At 34.0% G+C, this 19,492-nt stretch overlaps 1 protein-coding gene across 1 annotated transcript; it reads right to left on the reverse strand.

Annotated features, from left to right (window-relative positions):
• Window positions 1–5,380: 5,380 nt before the first annotated feature.
• Window positions 5,381–15,339, reverse strand: LOC140760102 (uncharacterized). Its single transcript, XM_073096915.1, has 9 exons — window positions 14,979–15,339; window positions 14,569–14,747; window positions 14,294–14,475; window positions 13,915–14,199; window positions 13,722–13,780; window positions 13,588–13,624; window positions 13,402–13,473; window positions 6,536–6,860; window positions 5,381–6,112 (listed from the first exon to the last, which is right to left on the reverse strand). The coding sequence occupies exons 1-9, from the start codon at window positions 15,067–15,069 to the stop codon at window positions 5,720–5,722; spliced, it is 1,623 nt and encodes a 540-aa protein (XP_072953016.1). The 5' UTR covers window positions 15,070–15,339; the 3' UTR covers window positions 5,381–5,719.
• Window positions 15,340–19,492: the final 4,153 nt, after the last annotated feature.

Raw genomic sequence — 19,492 nt, forward strand, 5'->3', positions numbered from 1 at the left:
TCAAGACCAAGTCTTCAGACACATGAAATATAGTTAGTAATCTACAATTTCTATTCATCCATCAGTCTACATGAAAGTTTTGTGTTATGATCCAACTTGGTTACAGCAACCTAGCTGCTACTCACACATAATCTTCATGAAAACTTCTCGGTAGCTAGCTAGGCAAATAACAAAGCCTACTACCAAAGTTAGCCACATATGAATATGTACATCTAAAGAAAACTATATACCTATCTTGATCATATCAATCCATGGCTACTCCTTGGCAGTTTATTGATCCATCAAACAGAATCTTGATGGCCTTGGCTGGAAATTCCGTCTACGCCGGAGATCGTGGCTCGAGGGGCTAATGATCTGCATGAGAACAGCCCTCACTGACTTCACCTTCTTCCCAGATCCCCTTGGCTCGGCACGGCACGTAGAATTCAGAAGACTCGACGTCGATCTGCTCAAAGTCTTTCTGGCGTTCCGATGCCGACTGCACCTGAATGATCCTGGATGGTTAGTTGGGGAGCAAAGGCAAGTCCTTGCAGAGATGTGAGATTTGGTAGTAGAGGATATGCCATTAGAACCCATTCCTGTGAACTACTGAGTTGGATGCTTTGCCACAAGCTACCTAAGGGGTGACTTATTTATATATATCTCTCTCTCACTGGACGTACCAATATGCCAAGTTGGACCAAGATACTTAATATTGGGGAATTAGACATGTATACAATGATCTTGGCAAGCCGATCGAGATACTTCTATATGAGGTTGATCAGATAGTGTGTGTGTGTGTGTGTATGAGTCACTAGTTTTGCTTTTGTGTTGGCAAGGAAGTATGTGGGAACCTAACTATTTGTCTTTTTTTGTAAAGGATTATTCAATTGAATCTCAATCATCATGTGAAAAGAGAAAGCAAATAGACCTATGAAATGGAATTGGATGTTTAACTCCAGTTAGCAATATATATATATATATAATATTCTTCTTTGAAATAAGATAAGAGGAGATAAAGTTAGATATGTATGGTTTTCTCCTTCTCTGTGGGGCTAGGCTAGTAGCTGAACTGGATGTTTGTCCTTTGGCAATACTTTTTCCTGGAAGGTGGAGACCGGAAGTTATCGAAAGGCATAGCAGGCATGGCCCACTGACTTGGTGCTGAATCCAATACTGGCTGCAACTCGTTACGTTGGACAGCAAACCACTTGTGAAGTTGTGAGTAGGAAAAGAAAACTTCTTTCTGGGTGGTCACAGGAAACCCTAGAGAAGTTGTCAACATCTCTCACCCACCTCTCATCAATCCAAGATCTGGTATACAAACTGTTTGTGATTCATCCCCTCCTCTCCTGTGGAGATAAGATTTGTGTTGTGATTTAGATAAACCTATGCCTACCACTTGCATCTTAGCACTTGTGGTGACATAGTAAAACAAGTGATAAATACATCCAGTTTGCATATGGAGTGGGAATCCTTGTCACTGAAACATGCTTTCTTGAGTCATTTGTAGGCTCTAATACTTATCTTTCATTCAAAATATATAGAGGAGTATAAGACCAAAGTGAATAGATATGTGTGCATTTTCTGTTGGTTTCTGGCAAAGTAGCTTTGACTTTTGAACATCAAATAATTAATGTAACCGAATTGGTATGTTCAAAAGTTATTTATCCAACTTTTGAACATACCAATTCGGTTACATTAATTATTTATAAAAATAAGTGTTTTTCTTGGACCGATTTATTTATAACATTTTAGAGTAATACTTTATATCTTATATAGTAGATTTATTATTGTTTTGTGATAAGATTTAATTTATCAAGATAATTTTTTTTCTTAATCTAAACATATAGTGAATCTCTATTTGAGATAGTAGAATCGATAACAGCAGTCATTAAATTTACCAAATTCAAACACTAAGTCTAATAATATGGAAGAATCCACTCGTGGCATCTAAAAATCAACTACCCAAGAAATATAAACATAATTTTTGGCATTTATATTTAGTCATAATTCTGATAGTAATTTTGGCATTTATATTTAGTCCAAAATTATCCACAGATATCCATAGCCCTAGTGTACCTTTTTCTCTCTTTACTTCATTTTTTATTTTCATTCAACCACCTTGATATATAAGGCATGGAGGCCCTAAACTTATTTCAGATAATTTGTTGAACATCTGAGCCAACTCGAGCCTGCTCAGTTATTTCGACAATCGTAGAGTCACTATGGTCGGTTGATCAACCACTAAAAACAATTCATTATGGGTGAGCAAAATGAATTTAACTATTCAAGGGATAGTTTGTAAATAGTTCTTGTATTTATATTTGGTCATAGGAATATGATATGTGTGGATTTTCCTCGTAGGTTTACATGGTTTTCAACGTTAAAAAAAGAATACCTTAGAGAGAGATCCTCTATGATATGAATTTTTCTAAAGAAGGGCAATCCATAGTTAGATCAGCATTGCTCAATGAATCAAGTTATCCATACTAGAAAGCGATAACATGAGCATTCCTAAAATTGACGGACGAATGAACCTGTTCGACATCCCATACTATGATCATTCAAAGATAAAAATTAATAAACCAGTAGACAAATAGGATAAAATTGATTACGAAAAATTTCACGGTATTTATATATGTGAAGCTGCTAAGGATGCTCGAAATATTCTTAAGAGTTAGTAATTTATGTCTAACATAGAATATCAATTGGCCTCTTTTCTTCTAAGACAATAAGTCAGTAGGTGACACGACCAACAAAATATCTATTGAGATTCAAGTATTTAAGTTTCTAAGAAGATCTAATTTAATTATTTTAAAGCTAAAAACTACTAAAAACTACTAAGTTAGTGCATGAATCATGCATTAATCCTCTCCATGTTTCCATTAAGCAAAATAATAATATATCATATTGTATGCCCGATTCCCTCTCAAATTAAAATAAAGAACGTATCATGTAGTATAGTTCTTCTTCTCATCTGATTCATGATAGGTTCATTGCCTAATCTAAAGCTTGGAAATCCACGTAGACATGGGCCCATGCATGAAAATAATAATAATAACAATAATAATAATTAGTAACCTTAGCCGCCATGGACGTGACAAGGAAATGACAAGGTTCTACTAGTTTGAGTAGCCTACGTTTAGTATAAAACTTATTAATATTTTTCCTGAGTAAAAAAATATATCACGACAAAAATGTGATTGATGATAAATAACCACAAGGACGGCGACTAATATCTATCGATTTATTTCTTATTTTTAGTTTTTATATTTGAAGAATAATATTAAAATATAGTTCGTCGATGATGGCCATATTATCAGTGGATCGGACCGATTTTTTTCTGATCCTTCGATAAAAAGATTCATTCTCTTCATAAGAAAATAGGAGTTAGAACCAATAAAGATTTCTTTTTCGATTCATCTCTGGAGTTGAATACCTCATTCAAGAATTTTTTTTGATCCAACCCGTAGGAATCAATAGAAAAGAAAAATCCCATATGATACACCAGATCCGGCTCGAATTAGTGAAAAATGAGAGATTATGATATTTTATAGAGTTAAATGTATTTTACCCTCTTGTACTCATGTCCAAAATCATTTTGCTCTTATGTACTTTAAAAAGTTTCAAACTAGTCTCTGTACTTATGACTAAAGTTGCACCGTTAGTATTTTTTGTTAAACTTAACTGAATGACTCAAAATGACCAAAATGCACATATCATGTTTGCTAGAGAAGACATGCACATTTTGATATAATACGAGAAATTACTAAAATAGCTATTGTACTTGGTTAAATTTAACGGAAAAACTAACAGTCTCACTTTAATCGTAAGTACAAGAATTGATTTGAAACTTTTTAAAGTACAAAGAGGTAAAGTGATTTTATGTGTAAATACAGGAGGGTAAAATATATTTAACCCTATTTTATATTATCGGCACCGAAAATCTTTAAACTGTCGTAATAATCAATGAAATCTAATGATTGTTAAAGTTAACAAGTGCTTGTTAATGGCTAAAATATTCTCACTTTTTCTTGAAGTTTAAGAGTGCAAAGTATTTATCAATAAATTGTCAAAAAAAAAAAAGATTTTAGTTTCTTATACTTGATGTCAAGTAAAATGAGATAGTTTTCGAATCATTTTATGTAATTTAAACTAGGGTCAAAGTGATTATTCTTAATCTAAGTTTAAATTTAATAATAATTAGTCAACTTTAAGTGACAGAATGGTATTTTGGAATAACTCAGTGATTTCAGCAATAATTATGATATTAAAAAAATTGTTAGTGACAATTATGTAAAACATTTAATGTCAATATTTGGTCTATATATATATATATATATATATATATATATATATATATATATATATATATATGATGCAATTATGCATTAAATGTGAATAAATTCAACATCAAACCAGCTAGATCCTAATTTTGAATATATCTCAAACAATGGTACCAATTAATGGCATTAAACCTTGGAAGAATCTGAACCAGAGCTGATCTAATTTTGATACATTAGTAAAGATTTGACACAGCCTGAGAGCCCAATAAATACAAGGAGAAGTCCAGTAAAGGACGCTATCAAAGAGTTAACCACAATAAATCTAGTGCAAAATTTTGGTGGAGAAATAATTCTATCAGAAGTTTTCTTTCAATCACCAGTTCATACACCTAACTGCAAGTTGCTTGGAGATATTTGCAATGTTATCAAACTGATAAGGCTCTCAAAAGTCAAAGTGTGTGCTAAAGAGAAAGTCCAACCTTCTTTGATGAAGCAATATGAAATTTCGCAGCAGTTGCGAAGGCAAGTATAAGATCTACGAAGTATGAATATGGATACGAGATACATATACGACAAAGATAAAATAAGCCGAGGATATATATATATATATACACACACACTTGAGCATATATTTAACTTATTCATCGATGAAGCTAATCAAGTGTAGCAAATTATCGACAAAATTACCAAAGAACGTGATCGTTTATTTCTTCAAAATAAGTAAATCTCAATTGTAGCTCAGACAAATGCGGTTCACTAAATTTAGAGCAGTATAGATAATCCGTTGAACCAAAAACTTAACACAAAGGGAAAGCAAATGAGACTAAACAAGATTTGAACCCTACAGCTTCAGAAACTCAAACTCTGATACTCAAAAGTCTAAGCTGTTAGGTAATAAACCAACAATGTATATATTATAGCTTTAACAAACAGCACGAAATTTTTTGCTTTGCAATTATAACTACCAAAATGCAAAAATATGTTTGACCAAAAGCATAAAAGAACTATAGTTCATGTGTTCCACTTGCATAAATCCAATAAAAAAATCACCTTGATCAGAAAATCAACAATGTCTTGTAAGTTTTCTAGCAGCATATATATGCCAACCAGATAATAGCTAACTGACATTGCTAAATGAATAACTTCAGCTCATATAGGTTGTTCTATGCAATTATCATTCTTTGCAATGATCAGCTACTCGTAGTTATTAACATTGTCATTTGACGTCCTACCAGAAAAGAAGAAGAAAAATTATGTCATCAAATAATTAATACATAAGAAAAGCTCTTTCCCTAAGGTTACACTTAGCTGCAAATTGAAGATCTAAAAAGCTCAAGGCAGCATGCTACATTAGGTATCATCAGGTATGCACATCATCACATTGCAAAGTGCACATAGAGATGGCATCAGTATACAAGATATATATATATATATATATTATTGTGGTTCTTCTAACTTGCCTTATCTTGTAGAGGATAAGGTGGTTGACTCGACCGTGCAACAAATTGCTTGTTATACTTGCGATGGCGTCTCTCCCTCGCATAGATCAGCCAGAAGATCAAAGACAGCATCACAGCAGTCGACACCATAACTAGACCAATGTAAATCCATTTGCTGTATTTCTCCAGGCCAGGGCAGTTGTTGCTGTTAATTGCAGTAAATGTATCTCGCACAAAAGTACAGTCTTCTAGCTGAGTGAGGAATGGACCATACTGGTAGAGTCCTTGGCTCACACTAACGGCAGCTATCATTTGGTTGTAGATGCTTGGAGTAACCCGACCTACAGTGGTACATATCTCAGATCCAGAAACAATAGCACTTCGGCATTCATATCCCTTCCAAACCTGCATTCAGATGATGTTACATCTTAATTTAATTAAGTCTGTATGGTCATGAATAGGAGCAATAGAACTAGCTAAGATGCATTGATCAGGAGGTATGGCAAAAAAGGATTTAAATAGCAGCAAGATAGATGACCGTATAATGTAGGAATAGATTCCTTTTTGTATAAACTATTTCTATCTTAATGGCATCCCATCAGGGGAACTTCAGCTGTCTCTCAAAAAGTATTCTAAAATGGAATACAAGATTTTATATTCCTAAAATAAGTAATAGGGCAAAATGGCTCATTGACACCAGCTCCTCTAAATGATTATTTTTGGATTATTAACCATCAGTACTGTCTATATTCAGGTCCACATAAGGAATCAAGGATACCAGTAAGTTTATAAGAATTAGTTTGTTCAAAAAACCTCCAGTAAACTTACCTGTGTAGCGTTGTTCAAGTTGACTTCTCCGGAGATGCAAGTGCGGTTGTTCATGTCAGATGTGTATGGGTTGCAGAGAACAGGCAACAATGGTCCAGATTGGTTGTAGTATAAAGGTGTTAAATTTGGAGGAAAGTTCTGATTCGACACGGTGGTTATAACCTGATTGACAAGATTCACCAGCTGGAAAGTAACTTCTTTGCTTCTATACAGAGACTCATTTGCTGTGGCTACATCAACACAAGGAAGAATATCATCTAAGGCTGTATGTGCATGAGGATGGTTGACCCAGTCATCCATTGCAACACATGTATCTGCAACAACACTGGAAAGATGGAAAAAGAATGTGGATGTCAGCACAATCTGAAATTGACTAACTTCAGAATTTATATCTCAGAATTGCACCCGTAAGCTTGCTCATTAAAAAGAATATGAGTGCATGCATGTCTTTTATAAAGGAAATGAAAGTACTGATAACCATAACAACTAATGAGTGTAATATCTAATAAAAATTGGGAACTAAAGCAATACAGCTAAATATTATTTTTTTAGAGTTCCCATACTTTCGTTTTAAATGACCACTGAGATACCTAGTAATATGTCACTAGATTAATACTATAACATAAGTCAGATAAATTTAGAACATTATAAGGGTGAATCCAATTTTAATCATGAATATGATGGGTAGCTAGGGAAGACTGAACATTTTCATGATATTTCAAGGTGTTGGGTAGGTAGAGGTTATATATGTCAGCAAGTTGAAGCAAAATTATCAATATATATTCTTGGTAGTACAGAGATTATGGCATTGTAGTCATTATCTAAGAAGAAAAATATGAGGAAGAAAAAATAAAAACGGAAGTTGGGAAGCTTGAAATATCTCTTCCTTAAAGAACCTATTGCCAAGTGTGAGATTTTTAGAAATGCTTTAGACGAAATAGGAATCCATCAGTGTTTGAAATGCTTTATTATTTTGTAACTGGTTTGTGAACAAATCACACTTATAAGTATTATCTACCCATAGCAGTAGAGTGTTCGCGACTTGATTAATGCTATTCAATAAGTAATATTCAAGAGTAGGGCGAAATCAATGAATCAATTGATCGCACCAGAAGCTATTCAAACTCAAAAAGCCAAGAGCAACTCTTTTAAGTGCATTTGAAGCTCTTTCAAATGGATGAGGAGAATCATGTGTGTTTGAATGCCCAAAGAGACCGTTTGAACAATCCTATCAAAGAGGATCTGCTTGATAAGCGTTCATACATGTGTTCAAATGATTAACATTGAAAAAAACTTAGACACGCATATATATTTAAACCCTAGGTAATGATTTCAACTATTTTTTCAAGTAAATATGCAGAATAAATATCAAAGAGCAAAGCAAAGATGAATAGTAAAATTTTTACGTAGAAAAACTCAAATGGGAAAAAACCACGAATCCAAACTTAGATCAAAACTAATTACTAAACTTGTAACAGTTACAAGATTGACTTACAAAATAAGCCGTCAATCCTCACAAATTTTTTTCCTTTATCTTGATCGTTAGAGCCTGCGATTCACTGCTTCCCATGATTAATCTCCAATCTCAGTAACCCTCAAGATTAATCCTTCATCTAGATGACCCTTAAGACGAAAGCTTGGTATGTTGAAGAGATAGACCTTATTGGTGGAAGAACGTTGTAACTCTAAGAATTTCTTTTCAAAAGAATTACCAACTCACCTCTACGGTTAGAGCATCCAACCCTTACATATGTTAACAAGATAAAGTCAAATCCAAATCAAAACAGAACTCACAGAAATCCAAATTTATCATATTACAAAGGGACGTTTGAACGCTGTCCACGTGAGTTTGAACGCAATGACTTATTTTTCCAAATGCATTCGAACGTGCAAATACACCCCTCTGTTTGTGCGAACGTGCTGTGAACGCATGCAGGTGCGTTTGAACGATCAATACACCATCTTTGTATGTGCGAACGCACTGTGAACGCATGCAAGGTGCGTTCAAACGGCCAAAACGCGTTTTCTGTATGTGCAAACACCTGAGTCCACGTTTGAACCGCTGAAACACATTTTCTATAAATGCAGATGCCTGATCCTGCGTTCGAACGCAATGCGAATGCATTGACTTGTCTCCTCTAGATCTTGAAAATCTTCGATTCAAATACTTTTAAAACTTATATAAATGCTCATGTATATGCATAAAAACACTTAGATTATTTTGTACACATTTGTCAACACTAAAAACCTAACAATCTACCCCTCGGCAATTTGTGACAAAATATCTAGATTTACAAAAATTAAAAAGAATCCTAAATGAGCCTTCAATAAATTTGAAATATGTAAAACTCAAATCTACAAAAATAACATACCAATCCAAAATCAAGTAAATGTATTATGAAGTAAAAATGAGCATACAAACAATAGGCATCACTTCAATTAGCATACTTGAAAGATTGGCAAATGAGTCCTTATCTCTAAGAGAAGAGCATTCGAACGCACTCTGGGCGCGTTCAAACGCACTCTACAGCCATTCACACAACGTTCGCACATACATAGATCTTGTTTTGGCTGTTTGGACGCAACCTACAGGAGTTCACACATATATAGGTGGCGTTCACACATATATAGATGGTGTTCACAAATACAGAGGTTCATATTTAGCCATTCACAGCGCATTCACACTTTAAGTCACCGTGTTCGAATATAACCGATGTAATTTGCAATTTTTGGAGTTATGTGAGATCTAATTTGACTTAGATTTGGCTTTATCACTAAAAGATATTTATCTTATCTCTAAGAGAACCCGTGGAAAATTTTTGAAAAAAATATTTATCTTACCTCTAAGAGATATTTATCTTATCTCTAAGAGATATTTATCTTATTTCTAAGAATATAGAAGGGTTTAATCTAATCTTAGGATTGATGACCATCAAGTATTAATCTGGAGATCATCTTTTAGAGGCATTAAAGATCACTTCTCTACTTTAGATGGAACGTGCTGAATCGTTCTCATCTCAATGCATCTATATCAAATTTAGAAGAACTACGTCTCGAAGATCACTGATATGGGAGGATCAATCTCGAGAGTTACTGAGGTTTGGAAACCTATCACGAAAAGAAGTGTGTCGCGGGGTCTAGTGAGCAAGTTTGGTACAGACTGAGTCGTGAGAATCGACGGGTGATCTGTAAGCTTCTTGTTAACTGTTACAGATTTAGTTATTGGCTTTGATCTGAGTTTGGATCCATGGTTTTTAATCCGATTTTGGATTTTTGTCACGTAAAAACTTGTGTTTGTGATCATTTTTTTCACTATTTTTCGCATATTTTTATCGATAGCCTTGCATCACAATTTACTCCTCTATTTGTTGAGTAGCACAAGTGAGGGTTTAGTCTCACATTGGAAAAGGAGAAAAAGTAAAATAGTATATAAATTCTTGGGCTTTCACATAATAATTTAAGCTTTTATGTTTAAGTTAAGTTCCAAGGTTTGTGTCAGACCTTGCTTCACTTAGACTAAGACTTTCCTTCCCCTATAATTGGTATCAGAGCTAATGGTTCTGTAATCTTGGACTACTCTCTGAAGCTGTTTAGTGTGAGCAATTCAGTGGCTTTGATGGACTTGTAGGCTCTTATAGATGTGTCATGGTAATGCGATAGTCAATATGGTGTGACTGATGAAGCTAAAAGCCCTATATTGGGATCAAGCAAGTAAGATCGGTGTGCAAGCTTAGTTAGACTTAGTGGAGTAAGAATCCTGGTCTAGGAAATGAATGTGTGGCATTGACCTATGCGCTTGAGCATGTAGGCTCATAGTAAATTGCGAAGAGCAGTTGATAGCATTGCAGAGTTGGACTTTTGAGACCGATTGATCATAAAAGGCTTAGTTAAAAGTAGTAGATTGGATTCAAGAAAGAAAGTCAGTTGATGTTAGGTTCACATGTAAAGAGGGAGATTGTTAAGTATCATATGTGAGGGTTTAGTTCCATATTCGAACGAGAAAAAAAAGAGTGAAAGGTTAATATAGATTTTTGGTCCTAGATTAAATTTTTGGATTGAATTAGATTCTAAGATTTGTGTCAAACCTACTTCATCTTTCAAATGTGGAACTAAACCCTCACATATGATACTCAACAATCTCCCTCTTCACATGTGAACCCAACATCAACCGACTCTCTTTCTCGAGTCCAATCTACTACTTTTAACTAAGCCTTTTGTGATCAATCGGTCTCAAGAGTCTAACTCTTCAATGCTATCAACCGTTCTTCGTAATTTACCATGAGCCCACACGCTCAAGCCCACAAATCAATCCCACATATTCATGTCCTAGATCAGGACACTTGCTCCACTAAGTCTAACCAAGCTTACACATCAATTTTATTTGCTCAAGCCCAATCCAAGGTTTTTAGCTCCACCAGTCACACGACACTATGACTATCGCATTACGATGACACATCTATAAGAGCCTATGAGTCCATCAAAACCACTGAATTGCTCACACTAAATAGCTTCAGAGAGTAGTCCAAGATTACGGAACCATTAGCTCTGATACCAATTATAAGGAAAGGGCAGTCCTAGTCTAAGTGAAGCGAGGTTTGACACAAACTTTGAAACTCAACTTAAACATAAAAAACTTAAGTTATTATGTGAAGGCCCAAGAATTTATATAAACTCTTTTACTTTTTTACTCTCTTTCCAATGTGAGACTAAACTCTCACGTGTGCTACTCAACAAATAGAGGAGTAGATTGTGATCCAAGGCTAGAAAGTAGAAACTAAAAAGACCATAAAAGATCACCAGAAGAATTGATTCAAAGGAACCTTAGCCTTAGCCTTTGCCTACATCTATCTTAAGGGTTACAAAGACAGATTTGCTAGCCTCAAGGGTCATTGTGGCAGAGAATCAAGCATGGAAGGCAGCAAGTCAAGGAGAGATAAGCAAAGTACATATCAAGTTATGAGTGTATCGACGAGTGGTCTATACTTTTTTTTTCTTGTAGCTGCAACTAAACTAGTGTTTGATTTGATACTAGAAGGAAATCTGTGGTTTCTTTACTCTTAACTTATGGGGATTTGTCCACATGAAAACACTTGTTCGTATGTGTGATTGTTTTTCTAGTGCTAACAGTAGAAATTCATTAGATTATCTTAGGAAAATTCACATCCTAGATATTTTTAAATTTTAAGATCCAAACTACAACTGTACATGTTTCTAGTGCTGATAGATGAAACTCATTAGATTAGCTTGGGAAATCCACCTCCTAGACTTTTTAAAATTTTGAGACTGTGAACAATAACTGTCAACCTTTGCAATTAAAGAACTCAAGCTACTAGATTCAAGGAGATTGATACTAACTTCTCTTTAGAAACTTTTCTAAAAGAAGAAATATGTAATCCTACATAGACCAGGGAAAGAAAGCTTTAACTATTTAAGAGCATCTTATAATAACAAATTATTTTTCAAACATTATAGACGTAGATGAGAACAAAAGAAGGCATCCCAAAGAACGAGTCTCCCACCTACATGGGGTCATAGGAGGGAAGAAGTATCTAATTGTATCCTAATTTCTGTAAATATGATTCTGGAGTTGAATCACTAAACTTTTGGATGCAAGGGAAAATTGTTGCTGTTATACCAAATGCTGCCCTCTTAAATAAGAAATTCTAGGGTCAACGGGACTTGATAATGCATCTAGTGGCTTAAATTATGGTTTTGAAAAGCAGATTTGATGGCCGCCATGGCAGGGCGGCACACTCACCAATGGCACCCATGCTAGGCACGCCGGGCGGCCCGATAAGGCAGGCTGGCGGTTCGGTCCCACCAACCCACCTTATTGGGTTGGAAATAGGTCTGATTTATCCACTAAAAATAACTAACCATCAACCATTATATATAAGAAAAAAATTGCTGCTCTCCTCTCCTCTTTCTCTCTTTGCTCTCCTCTCTCTCATTGCTTTCTCTCTTGAAAAAACTCCAAGCCCCTAACCCCTCTTCTATCGTCCTCTCAGGCTCTCCCTTCCATGGCCGATGGTAGTGAGCAACGACGAGACAGGTAAGGTGGCGGCTAGCGACAGGGTGCAGCAACAACAACAAAGCAGACGACGGTCAGCGATAGAGGTATGGTCCTCTTTCCCTCTCTCTCACACTCTCTCCCTCTCTCTCTCACTCCCTCTCTCACAATCTCACTCACACTGAACTGTTTTTTATTTTCAATTTCTGTCTTAATTTGTTAGTTCTTAATTTATTATAACTTAATGTTATACTAGGCAGTTAGAGAAATCAGAAAATAATTAAAGTAATTATCAATTGTGTTTTCACTTTTTACTTTTAATTAATAATCAGTTAATTTGTTGAATTATTTTTACATTTTTTCTTAATCTATTAATTTGTTAATTGCTTAATCTGTTGAATGTTGATTACTAATCTATTATTCAGTTGATTGTTAATTTTCTTAATATGTTGAATGTTGATTGCTAATCTATTATTCTGTTGAATTTTTTTCTAAGGAAAACGTGTTAATCTGTTGATTAACAGTGAAGAATTACTGAATTAGTTTCTTAATCTATTGATTAATAGTGAAGACTTTCTGAAGTGAAGATTAAACTGTTTACCAAAACAAGGAATTAGTTAATTAATTATTAGTTTTTAAAATGTGAATGTTGTTGTAGCAGGTGGTTTATGGGGAAAGCCATCGCTATATGGTTATTCAATGTTAAATAAAACAGATGCCACTGGCAATAAGCTACACATGATTTACCACTAATAAATGGGTCATTTTTGCATCCAATCAGTGAAAAACTACTCTCTGAATGCAAATTTTTCGTAGAAGAATCTATTGATAATAAAATGGAACTAAAATAACTTACTTATGCAGAAGAAGGAAGACACCACACAGGATAAATGTCCCTGCCACCAGAATCCATCCAACAACAACTAAACTGCAGAAATTTGAACCAACAAAATACATGACAATTGACAAAGAGTAGGACAGAATAGCCAATACTCAGCCTACAAAAAAGAAAACAAATAACTAACCACAGAATACAACTTACATTGAGACGAGGAACTGCAACCCAAGTATAGAGAATACTGTAAGGAACCAGAAACCAACATCAACAGGTTTGAGCAACATATGGACCTTATTTAATGCAGGTTTAAATAGCCATCACATGTGTAAAACACTTACAGAATCCAAGAAACACCAAAAAGAGCATCACAGCTGCAACTATGATCAAATCCAACCGCCTGAGCATACAAATAGTTCATATGAGCAATAGAACTCAACAGATCACTCCCTCAAAAACCTCCTTGCAGGCCCCAACATTCATTCAACTTTAATATAAGGGAAACATGTGTGAAATGCAAGAAAGAAAACATACACAGTATTCAGCACAGCCCGAATCTTTTTGGAATTGCTCGATGTGCGGTTAGCAAGGTCATTTGCTGAGGTGTTCAACTTTGTCTCAATGGCATCAATCTTATTCTGGATATCAGAAGGGAGGAAAATCTGATCCACTCCAATTTTTTTAGCAGCAGACAAACTGTCTGAGAAGTTCCTAAGATTGTCAACTGTAAAATTTGATTGACCCACAACATAGTTCAGAGTGGTTGTAGTGCTGGTGTGGAACTTCCCTTGACCCTTATACAAAACAGTGCATCCAATGCTGACAGCATTGGACATAAATTACTAAATTAGTAACAAGTTAATAAGAAGGATCATAAATTAAGGAAAAAACTAATTTACACCAACAGTATTACATTGCAGCGCAAGTAAACAATATGAGCAGAATCAGAGAGAGGGCATATGCCACACGAGAATAAGAGTAATTCCGGCGCCGGCAGCAGCAATAGTAGCAGCAGGCAAGAAGCAAGACCAGCCCAAAGCCCAAGAACCAAACTAGGGCAAAGGCAAACAGGGGAACCGCTGTAAATCCAACAGACTGCAAAAAACAGAACAATTACAAAAACTTGTAGCAAAAGTTACGAAAACAAGCAAGAAGAAAAACCCACAATAGAGATGCAGAAGATCTTACAGCCCAGTAGTGCTGTTCACTAATATTCCAACCACCGGTATACTTTTTGTAACCATCTAAAGGGTCCCTCCTATGAGTTCTATCTGCAGCCAAGGGGAAGGAACTATTGTCTACCGAAAGCTCTACAGATGAAGGCGACTCAGCAACCAACCTCCTCCATACGACCAAGCCATTATTTTCTGATTCACCATGAAGAACCATCTCATGTCACACATAAAAATCCCATCTTTCTAGCAAAAGAAATTCTATTCCTTAAACAGATATTACAACCAGAGAAAAAAAAAACGTCTCAGTAGACAACCAAAAAAACATATCTGAACGAAAAAGCTAACAACTTGTGATCAGCAAAAACAATACCCAGAAGCTAAAAGCAAGCAATAAGATCAAAATATTAAAGAAAGAGCAAGAACCTGATACGGGCGCCCTCTTGATCTCAATAGGGACACAAGAAGCAGACAGTGGAAGGAGGAGGAGTAGGAGGAGGGAGATGCGCAATGCCATGCCTTGTTCTCGCTTCTGGGTCGCCTCCAAAATGGCACCTTTTTAAGCAAGGGTGCCTCTCGAATCCAAGAAAAGTGAGACCCTTCCTGGGACAGAAGAGCTTTGTTTAGATTACTTCCCCTTTTTATATGTACATTGTCCCGAAGCTTTCGATTTTCAGGAAGAGAGTTGTTGGTGTTGGCTTGCCGTGTGGTCGCTCCTCCCCCGTTGCTTCGTTCCGGAATAAGGATGGTCGGAAATTCCAAAAGGGAAGGTGAGAATTCCTTCACCTTCCCTCTATACCCGGAATGGCAGAACAGTAATATACAGTAATATTGCATCCTTACTTTTTCTTTTGTTTTTTTTAATGACCACAATGGCCCTACTCATTTGATGTTGTCCAAGAATAATTACCATACGAAAGTACATTTTTAGCCTTTAACTAAGACTCAATATCAATTTAGGCCTACTGGTGTCAACCTAGTAGGTAACTTGCTTACGACCAAAGAGGTTATGAGTTCAACTCCAATCCCAAATAATATTACGGAGAAATTATTTGGTGATTGGTGATTTGGTAGCTTAGCTCGACTCGGTTGATGGCTCGATAGTGTGGTTAACTTGGAAGAACAGTTTAACAATGCAACGACGATGTTCAGTTTGAAATAATTGTTTGACGATGCACCGATATATTCCAAGTTTTTGAAACTCAGCTTGAGAAATTTTTTTATTTATTAAAAGTCCTTAGACGAGATGGTTGTATATTACATATTGTTGCAGTATTTAGTTTTTGATAGTTAAGAAGTAAATTATATATTTTTATTTTGCAAGGTGTAACGAAAACCTTTGATATAATTGAGGAAAAGATAGATATAATAGCACATAACTTTATACCCTTGCCTCTTTGATTATTATTATTATATATATATATATATATATATATATATATATATATAATAAAATAAACACCCACTATGCACAAATAATAGAAAAATATATTGAATTCATACGTTATCATACGAGATCAAGAGGTCAATTCCATACGGGTGAAGAATATAATTCTTTTCTTATTTTAAATAACAGTTAAACCTTATATCAATCTATTTTATATTAAATCAAAAGATATCCATAATAAATTTATAAAAATAAAAAATATATTTTTTTTATCTTTTCTTTCACTTTATATTATATCAAAGATAATTAGTACATTCTTATTTCAAATATAAATGAACATAAGAATAATTAATTCTCAAAATAAACACATTATATTGTGAATAATAAAAATAAATAAATTTGCGTATAACACTCTATTTTTAATGAAATTACAATCTACACTATATTTTTTTCTATTTACAAATTAAGCTCTATGATTTAGTAAATATATGCAGAAAAAACCTTAGGTAGGTTAGATTTATACTAATATCCTAAAAGAGATATTTTATTTCTAAAATAACTAAAATACCCATATTTTTATAATTTCATTAGTTTAGTTAATTTAACTCAGAGGTTTAATTAAGTTTAACTAACAGATTTAACAGTAAAGTATTTTTTTATATATTCTTCAAATTATAAAATAATAAAAATATAAAATATAAGTTATAATTTTATTAAAAGTCAGGATGTTATATGCAAATTTCTCTTAAAAAAATTAAACTGTGCCGAGACTCTTCACTATTACGAAATGCATTCTTTATTTATTCGTCGGTGACAGTGGATTAGGTGAAACCATAAAAATAAAAATATAGGGTGTTAAACGTAATTTTTTAAGAGAAAAATAAAAAGAAGAACTGGGAACCAAAATCGAGGGAACTCCGCGTGCGCGCAGACAAAGTGCATCTCAAAAGTTGATAGCCGCGTCTCAGGTGGGTCCACGAAAGCAACTCTTGCTCTCTAATCTGTCTCAAAAGGTCGCGGGCCCACATTTAAGCTATGCTGTTCCGAAGGTATAGCCGGATTTAAAGGATCTTTTATTATTATATTACTAAAACATTTGTAGTTATTTCCCGACAATGCGTACGTTCTTCTAGCGAGCTTTCAATTATTTTAAATTTGATTCTAATTTTTTATTTATATCTAATTTATTTTAAAAAAATTTATAAATCACACTCTATATTTTATCTATTTTATAATTCATACCGTAGTATTTTAGAATTTTATAATCTCATATTCTTTTTTACTATAACTCTTATGTACTACTCTCGATAAAGATGATGAATGGTACTAGCAAAAATATATCTCATTATAATATATTAAATATTTGACAAGGAGGTAGAGAAAGATGAGGAAATGTGATGGGGATGACATCAGAAGGTGAAGGTGGTAGTTGGTGGAAGATAAAAAGAGATGATAGAGGGGATAAAGAGGTGAGATATTTTAATAATTTAATTAATGCCAGTAAGTTAAAATAATATTTAAATAAAAATTATATGAAAAAAAAAGATTCACCTTACAAAATTGCCAACAATAGTGTTAGATAAATTAAGATTTCTATATAAAACAAATTTAAATATAAAATCGATTTCCACTTATACCATATGGAAAATTTTACATAGAATTTTTTTACCTATAAATCGTTCATTGGAAAAGCAATTTATATGGAAAAATTTACATATTTTGTAATTCTTTTAAGTAATTTTAAAATTATTTATATAAGTTGCTGAACTAATTAATAATTTATTATTAAAAAATTATTGAGAGCGATTTCAAAATATACATTATTTTAGTCTCGTATATAAGTTTTGGGCAGTAAAAAAAAATTGAGAGGGCTAGTTTGGTCAAAATCTTTCTTCTGTCTCCTTCCCACCAACTTTTTTGAAGGCCATCCGGAACTCCGGATGAGTTTATATGATTTCAAATCTCCTTTTTTTTATGCTATTAATTATATATTACGAATCGGCTTGATCCTATTTTAGTAAATGCGAACAAGCAAAATATGATATATAAAAAAATAGTAAATATTAATAAACGTAAAAGTTAGAAAGACATCACGAGGTAGAGGCAAGATAATTGCACTCCCTCAAAATCTTGCCTCATTAGAATTGGCCAATATTTCTTTCTCTTATTATTGGGTATCTCTTCTTAATTGCTAAGTTAATATCTTTCCTATTACTTATTTGAGTGTTCCTTTGAAGATTGGGGTTTTCTTCATTGCGAGTCGTTAATTGATAAATTTGAAAAGAAACTCCGTAAATGAAATTCTTGCACATTATCTATTGGAGGATTCTTGACCCTTGTCAAAGCTGTGTTGAAGTTTTTTATCCTTTCTATATAGGCCTAATATCCATAGAGATCTTAGTGTTATTTTTGCCTTTGATCAATAAACACATCACTTAGCCATTATTTATCTAAAGCTGAAATGGCGCACTGTTTCACTACACTATAGGAAGTTTGGAAGGCTTCGATGCAAACAAGCTTTCAACAATGATCATGCCAACCTCACCACGGTTGTTGCTAGGGCCGTTACAGGCATCGACCTAGAGGGATTGTAGCACGATGTCTTATATTCACATTTCGTGAGGACATGGATAAGTGGATCTTCAACGAATAGACTGGTCTGCTTTACTGCTTTTTTGGGAGTGCAAGAGACTGATCTCTTTAAATTATTCTATTAGGATAGACTTTACAAGACGATCCAACAACGTGTATGCACATCTTTTAGCCTGCCATGTAATCTGTTGTCGCAAATCAACGGTATGGCTAAGCTCTTTTTTGAATCAAATTTATAACAGCACTAGTTAATGAATCTTTGTGTACAGACATTCCTTCAAAGAAATAAACATATCACTTCTTTTCAAATGGTAGTGAAAATTATTACAGTTATCATTCTCTCTAAAAAAAATATTGTCTTAATTTCTTAAGAATCCTTTTGATGAATCTCTATCTAATAACTTATACATTTTCTAACGTCATGGAGGTTGGAATTATTAAATACCCCAATAAGCAACAATCACTGGACTTTTTATGGCTTAATAAATGGTTTAATGATAGACTTCTTCCTCGACTCTTCCCTTTAGCATTCTCAGCCAGCAATCAAAAGATTGCAACTTGCTGTATTGGCAACTTGTCTTAAGACTTGTTGATGATCAGCAAGCTGTGCAATTGAAATTATTATTATCAACATAATCTATCATTTTTTACATATCTAAACGAGGTTATTTTAGAGATTCAGCCCTAATAAAATCTTTTCCACCAAGTCTCTTTATAAAACTATTATTGATGGTGATAACAGATATACTATATCTATTAGTATTGATGTTTTTAGTGAGTCTTGTAGTTTTCATAAAGAGTTTTTCTACCATATCTACTCTCACTGATCCAAATAATTTTTCAACACTTTGGTAGTAAACTTCATGTCCTCACCAACATTCCTACCTTAAAGGACTATTGGGATAACTGGTAAAAAATTAATGTCACAGCTAAGATTAGAAATGCTTTCAATTTTCTTTAT

Source organism: Typha angustifolia, chromosome 5, assembly GCF_048772165.1.
Source record: "Typha angustifolia cultivar Huaian chromosome 5, ASM4877216v1, whole genome shotgun sequence".
Taxonomy (NCBI): Eukaryota; Viridiplantae; Streptophyta; class Magnoliopsida; order Poales; family Typhaceae; genus Typha; species Typha angustifolia.